At 44.0% G+C, this 6,643-nt stretch overlaps 1 protein-coding gene across 3 annotated transcripts in view; it reads right to left on the bottom strand.

Moving 5' to 3' along the window:
• Positions 1-18: 18 nt before the first annotated feature.
• tncb (tenascin Cb) overlaps positions 19-6,643 on the bottom strand; it is a 33,636-nt gene continuing 27,011 nt past the window's right edge. For all 3 annotated transcript variants that reach the window (XM_027010843.3, XM_027010842.3, XM_027010844.3), the window contains 11 exons: positions 6,049-6,171; positions 5,288-5,431; positions 4,802-4,921; positions 4,325-4,468; positions 3,798-3,928; positions 3,410-3,542; positions 2,786-2,937; positions 2,576-2,672; positions 2,217-2,378; positions 1,719-1,882; positions 19-1,602 (listed from right to left, as the gene is read on the bottom strand). In XM_027010843.3, the coding sequence (XP_026866644.2) occupies positions 1,492-1,602; positions 1,719-1,882; positions 2,217-2,378; positions 2,576-2,672; positions 2,786-2,937; positions 3,410-3,542; positions 3,798-3,928; positions 4,325-4,468; positions 4,802-4,921; positions 5,288-5,431; positions 6,049-6,171 (1,481 nt within the window). In that variant the 3' untranslated portion in view covers positions 19-1,491. The remainder of the gene's footprint in view (positions 1,603-1,718; positions 1,883-2,216; positions 2,379-2,575; positions 2,673-2,785; positions 2,938-3,409; positions 3,543-3,797; positions 3,929-4,324; positions 4,469-4,801; positions 4,922-5,287; positions 5,432-6,048; positions 6,172-6,643) is intronic.

Here is a 6,643-nt window from a genome sequence, read left to right as displayed (position 1 = left end):
GTAATAAAACGTTCCATATAAAACAGGCGAAGTTTATTAAATGATCACTATAACGTGTTTTTTTTTTTTAAAAACGGAATCAATTTTATTGTAATGGGGTTACAGAGAAACACCTGTTTTTCACCCAGTTTAAAACAGACAGATAAACATACAAACAAACAAAAATATTCAAATAGCAAACAAGTGACTTAATTTACACAGGTAATCCATAGGGATCAGTGGTTTAGTCTATAGCAGGGAAGATGTTGGGGGGGGAACACAAAGACTCACTCTGTATATTAATTCATTTTGTGTACAATACTTTTATATAAATGTACAATGTTGATTTAAACAATGAAAATGGCCTTTTAAAGTAATCATCTGTTGAACAATATTACCTTATGACTCTGAATCGTTATATGTTCTTATAACTGGCCAACATGAGCTTGCTTACTTCAGTCATATACTGATATAGGTCCTGCCTTTACTTTTGCGCCTGTTGTCAATTTACCTTTGAACAATTGACAAAAATAAAAATAAAACTTATAATCAGTTCAGTTACAGTACCGCAGAATCACCAGCACAGAATGAACCCCTGTACTCTCGTAAGCGAATCCAATGTACATTGTGCGGGAATCCACTGGGCGCTATTACGTTACTGCTGTGTGCACTAGGCTAAACATTTACCAAACAAAAGTGGATGATGGTGGAGCAGTCCATTGTGAAATCCAAGCTGTGTCATCACTGTAGTTCTCAGCTATGTTTACAATGGGCCGCACATGCCACCAGGCAGGGCAGGGGTGGGTGAAAGGGGAAGATGGGAGTAGTTATGATACATCACACAGAATAATACAGATTTTAAAAAATGCTCTGGACCTTCCTGCTGGATGACTGAAACATGAAAGGCTGTTCGTTTGTAATGCAAACCACTGTAGAGTTCCCAGACAGTGGACAAGACCACATGCATACAATCAGCCCTCTTTTATCAAACCAAACAGGAAACACCATGGCCAGACGGACTACGGAGAAAGATGTCATATTTTGTTCTCAGAGTTGACAGTGACAAGCGAGACTCAGGGCCACGCCTCCCACCACTGTCGCTTCAGATGTGTGGCACGGAGAGTCTGACGGCAGTCTTTGGTGCATGTTATTAGGACACATTGGCACGGCACTGGAGTGTCTAAGAGTTGATTGGTTAAGCACTGAGTGGGGATAGGGGGAACTGGTACTGCACACAGGACCAGGGAACAAGGGATTGGAGACGCTATTTTAAACTGGGTTACTACAAGCAAAAAGCAAAGGGGCAGAGAGAGAGAGAGAGAGAGAGAGAGAACGTGGTCCATCCTTCTGCCAAGAGCTTTGGTAACTGAAGGAGTTGAGCTGATGCAATAGGGGCAGGATGACAGAGTGTGTGTGTGCGCGCGCGTGTGTGTGTGTGTGTGTGTGTGTGTGTGTGTGTGTGTGTGTGTGTGTGTGTGTGTGTGTGCGCGCACGTGTGTGCACGCAGTTGCTTTACGACCGCTTTCTCCTGCCCTCAAAATTCCTGAAGTTGGCCGGCCTGATCTTCATCTCAGCAAACTCGATGGAGTGCTCATGACCCTTCCAGTGAAACCAATTCACGCCCTGCAGAAAAAGACAAGCATAAGTGCTAATATGGGTGGGCTCGAGGATTCTACCTCATCCCTGTGCCATCTGGGCTGCTCCGATGATGAGCACTTGCAATGTCTCACATGTCATACCTTGCTGTGGCTGTTGTCCCCATATCTTCCCATGATATTGACCCGGTGACAGTTCTTATACCAGAAGGCTCCCTTGTATGAGAGGGCACAGTTTGTGACCGCAATGTCATTATCGTGATCATAAGTTGAGAAGGGACGGCCATTGTGGTAGGTCATTGAATCACCTGGGAAAGAGGATCACCAAAGTATAATTATTATAATGGAAACTGATCATCATTACACACAGAAAAGGGCTAATCCCTCAGTATACTTATACTCCTTTGACTACGATTCCATTCAGGAGGCAAATAAATACAGATTTTGCTGTGGAATTTCTTTATTTTGTATTTAATTGAATGGCATTCTACTTAAAAAAAATATAACAGAACCTACAGTCCACGGTGAAACTGAGTCTTTATATATTTTCAGGTACTGTGGTGCCCATTACTGCTCACATGTAAAAACAAAACTTCTGCGCATGTGTGTTAAACGGAATGCATGTTTATAATGGAGGCTTACCCGCAGTACCGCTGTAGCCACCAACATGGACCTTGTACCGACTGCGCGGCTCTGAGACAGAGAACTTGTCATAGTGCGCATAGGCAGATTCGCCCTTGTCTCTCAGATCCACCCTGAGCTCATACTGGCCATGAGACGTGATCTTATGCAGGTTTGAGAGACCTGGCCGGAACAAGGAGAACAACATGAATCTAAACCCTTGAGGTAAGAGTTTCATCTCAATATCACCGTGTTATATTGTGTCCACCAACATGCAGTGCATTATATTATGGCTCATGCCATGGTTTTGACAGAAAATAAACATTCAGTAATTCAGTGCTGCTGATTTTCCTGTGCAGGCATTTTTATATGGTCCATACCAAGCCAGAATTCATCATTCATGTCCCCAAAGCCTGCAGTGTAATTCCTCCAGTTGCGGAAGAAGTCCAGTTTACCACTTTGCCTTCTGACAAATACCTGCAGCCAAATACCAGGTTAATTCCACCTGATCACAACCCCCTGAGTGTGTCTTACATTCCTCATAAAATGGACCAATATGATCAATCAGTGCTAGCAAACGGTGTGCTCACCATCCAGCCGCCTCCATCTGTGCTCATGTCACAGTACACCTGCAGGGGCTGGCTTTCATCACCACGCAGATAAATAGTGTACAGACCAGAGGTGGTGTCTCCGTTCAGCAGAGCCTGCGAGCAGTCCTTGGGGTGTCTGTACAGCACTCCGACTGTGTGTGTGTGTGTGTGTGTGTGTGTGTGTGTGTGGGTGAGAGAGAGAGAGAGAGAGAGTTAATTATGTGTCATCAAGCAATATGAACAACATTTCATGATGTCAACAAAGGTATATTATCTTTAGTCCACAGCTTTCTACTGCAGAGTTCAGAGGGCAAATAGACATTTGGATCTGATGACGTGCCATAACAGTTAGCATGTAGTAATCAGCGATGTGGTAATCCATCAGTTAATTTAAATGGCTTCAGAACCAGCCATGTACTGACTGGAGTGGTCTTACTGTTCCAACAGCATGGCATGAATTGAGCTTGCACAGGTCTTTCTGAGCAATGCATATCTAAGACCTCAAAGAACGCTCTAACAACTGAAAGCTTTCAGCGTAACCAATAGGGATGGATGCATCAAGTGGCCATTAACAAGCGTGTTCACTGTTTCGTCTCTGAGGAAGGCACGTGGGGGTTGACTCACTGGTGGTGAAGAGGGTGGAGATGATACGGCTCCTCATGGGCCCAGAGATGGCCTGCAGGCGAACAGCATATTGGGTGGAGGCGCTGAGCTGGCCCATGCTGTAAGACGTTGACGCAGGGCTGAGCACCACCTCCTGTAACAGGACACCACAGTCAACTACAGCATGGCACTTTCCAACCCAACCATCTGGGTATCGCTGGGTGACTTATAAAAATCCGATTTTTAAAAACTTAAACAGGTTAAACATTTAGGTTTGTCAAAGTGAAACTGGGAAACAACATCGGAGAACAATTTTCTGAAATATTAGGTACATATTGTAATCTCTCTGGACTAGAACACCCCTGAATCTCAGACATCACCAGATGGGCTGCTGTTGTGTTCCACTGACCCGGACTGTACCATCTGCAGATTCATAGGTGAGGATGTAGCCATTAATCTCTGCCCGTGGTGCCCTCCATGTTAGCATGGCACTCTCTGTCTGGATGTTGCTGGCTGCCAGGTCCTGAGGTGCATCCACAGCTACAGGAGAAGACACACATTTGGGACTGGCATCATACCTGATCTTCATCTTGGCATAAGATAGAGTAACACTTTCCTCAACGCAGGGGAAACGAAGGCAGCAAAGTGTGTCATAATTTAGCCTGAATTAACATGGGGCTCAATGAGATCTAGAAGTAAACTGAAAATGAAAAAGGCATGGCAAAATACATTCCAAATGTTGGCATTCCATTCCAGGGATTAGCCATGTGGATAAATTCATTTATAAGTGAATCTGAATGGCTATATAACTTACAAATGTAGCACGTGTTTTCAAAGATTATCTTTCTTCTTTGCACTACCCTGAGTTCTCACAGGTGCTTGTGCTTGTGTGTGTGTGTGTGTGTGTGTGTGTGTGTGTGTGTGTGTGTGTTTTACCCGTGGTGAACTCTGTGGTGGTGGCGGCACTCTTAGCGGCTTCTCTCACTGCATAGACTTTAACGGTGTAGTCCATGGCAGGGTTGAGAGAGGTCATCTCAAACTCCACAATGTTTCCAGACACCCTTTCCATAACTGGGGGAACTACAAAAGCAAAACACACAAGTGCCGTGATCAAAGAGAGGATTTAACTGAGCTTGAAATTTAACTCCCACTACAGAATTCCCAGAGGAATTACATTTTCCATTTATATAAACTCAGGGGCTTGCCGGTTATATACTGCACAGTTTAGCATTTACCTTCACAATAAAGGACTTGGTAATTAGCCAATGGTTCTCAGGTGTGGTAAACTCAAACACTAAACAGTGCTGTAGTGATCCTGCATGCCTGGCAAGCTTGCATTCTATCTATTAGAATGGAATTCCATGTATTACAATGGGAATGCCAACGCAGGTGTGAACTATAGTATAACATTACCAGTATCTGCACTGTAGGTAATCACGTATCCATCCACCGTGGCAATGGTAGGCTGCCAGAGAAGCAGCGCCTCAGTATCTGTGACATTGACGGCAATGAGACCCCGAGGCTTGTCCAGAGCTGATAGGAAACACACACACACACACACACAAACAAACATACATCAGTTCCCAGAACTGCACATCTAAAAATGGCAAAGCAGTAAAACAAGTTCTAAGATGATATATCTGCTGCTGGCACAACCTCTATAGTGCAAGGTATTGTGTAACACTTAGAAATGTAAGATTGGACTTCTTAGTCCCATTTGTTAATTTTTGTAATTAAAGTTTGTAACTCTTTTAGCTGATTGTTTTATTGATTTAGGATTTTATTATTTTTATTTTCAGATTGATCTTTTCATTTATCACCTTTATGACTTTGATATACTCCAATATATTACTGTAGTGAGACAAATCAAACCCACGTGTGGGTGTGTGAATATTGTACCTGTTGTAACATTATCAGAGCCTGGCTCACTCTCCTCCAGGCCCTTCACAGCCGTGATGGTCACCTGGTAGGTCACCCCAGGGGTCAAGTTGGACAGTACAGTTTGGGACTCTCCACCATCCACTGTAATTGTCATCGGACTGCCTGGAGGGGGCGACAGATATCCAGCTTTTTTTATTTTTTGCGATGGAGGGTGTTTAATTCATGCATTTGATGCAAACTGTCACAAGAGGGCAGCACTATGTAAGGACTTTAGGCTGCAAACAGAGAAAGAAATTGATGAGGAAAACAGGCTGATTTTATGGATTAAGGCTCACAACAGAGGATGCGCTTGTGTCCTCTTATGATCCGAAACGTTGAGCAGATAATATCTTGGCCAAAAAGGACACTCTGTAACTGTGTGGGAGTTTAAGGACCTAACATTTTTGCACACATCATGCCAGTTTCTTATATAAGAAACTGAACTTCATAAATCCCACACAAACAAATTAAACCCTGAAATTCCACATTAACAGAAGTCAAGTGGATAAAACTAGTTTGTCTAATATTGTAAGCTTCTTGTGTTAAATTGCAACAGCTGCAGAGAAAAAGGCTGATCCGAGATGAGTTTGCAGATCTGAATCTAGCACTTCTATTAGCCCAGCTTATACCAAACCTCACGTGGAGAAGCGCTTATGCTTTAGAAAATACGATTCTCTGTGGAAGGCCAAATAGCACAAGGCAGTGAGGCAGAACACTTATGCTGTGTAGTGAACACTTACCTCCCTGGAGGGGCACGTAGGTGACCTGGTAACTGTCCACACGGGCACGGGGCACAGTCCAGTGAACAGTAGCTGAGGTGTCGGTAACATCAGAGAAGCGAATGCCCTTTGGTGTTCCAAGGCCTTGCAGGTGATGCCATATCATAAGACAAAACAAGCAGGGCAAAAAACAAAGCGTTAGAGTCTGTATCGACACATGCTGGACAGCTGTGTTTGGAGCAAGTCCAAGCAGCCTGTACAGTAATGCACAAAAGTGAGATGTTAGTGCTAAGCAGGGTATGACACTTCTTAAAATAATCACAACTGATAAGAGGATTGAGGTTAACATCGAGAGGGTAAGACAGGAAAAAACATCGTCGGGAGACAAGCACACACAAAAAAAATACAGACCTTGTAGCCATTTGTCAGTGCCATACCACAGAATCTTGTGTGACAGACACAGGGAGATTAACTTGCCCCCATTACGGCGGCACAATGGTGAGACATGCCAGCGTGAGACTGGAGAGGAAAGAGAGGCCCCCCAGGGACAGAGCCGGAGAAGCAGAGACAGGCACACATTCAGGACGAACACGGAGCAGTTTAATCTGGCCAACAG

The sequence above is a fragment of the Electrophorus electricus genome, chromosome 5, assembly GCF_041902795.1.
Source record: "Electrophorus electricus isolate QZ-2024a chromosome 5, ASM4190279v1, whole genome shotgun sequence".
NCBI classification, from domain to species: domain Eukaryota; kingdom Metazoa; phylum Chordata; class Actinopteri; order Gymnotiformes; family Gymnotidae; genus Electrophorus; species Electrophorus electricus.
Note: the sequence above shows the minus strand (reverse complement) of the source record. Positions and strands in the feature narration are given on the sequence as shown.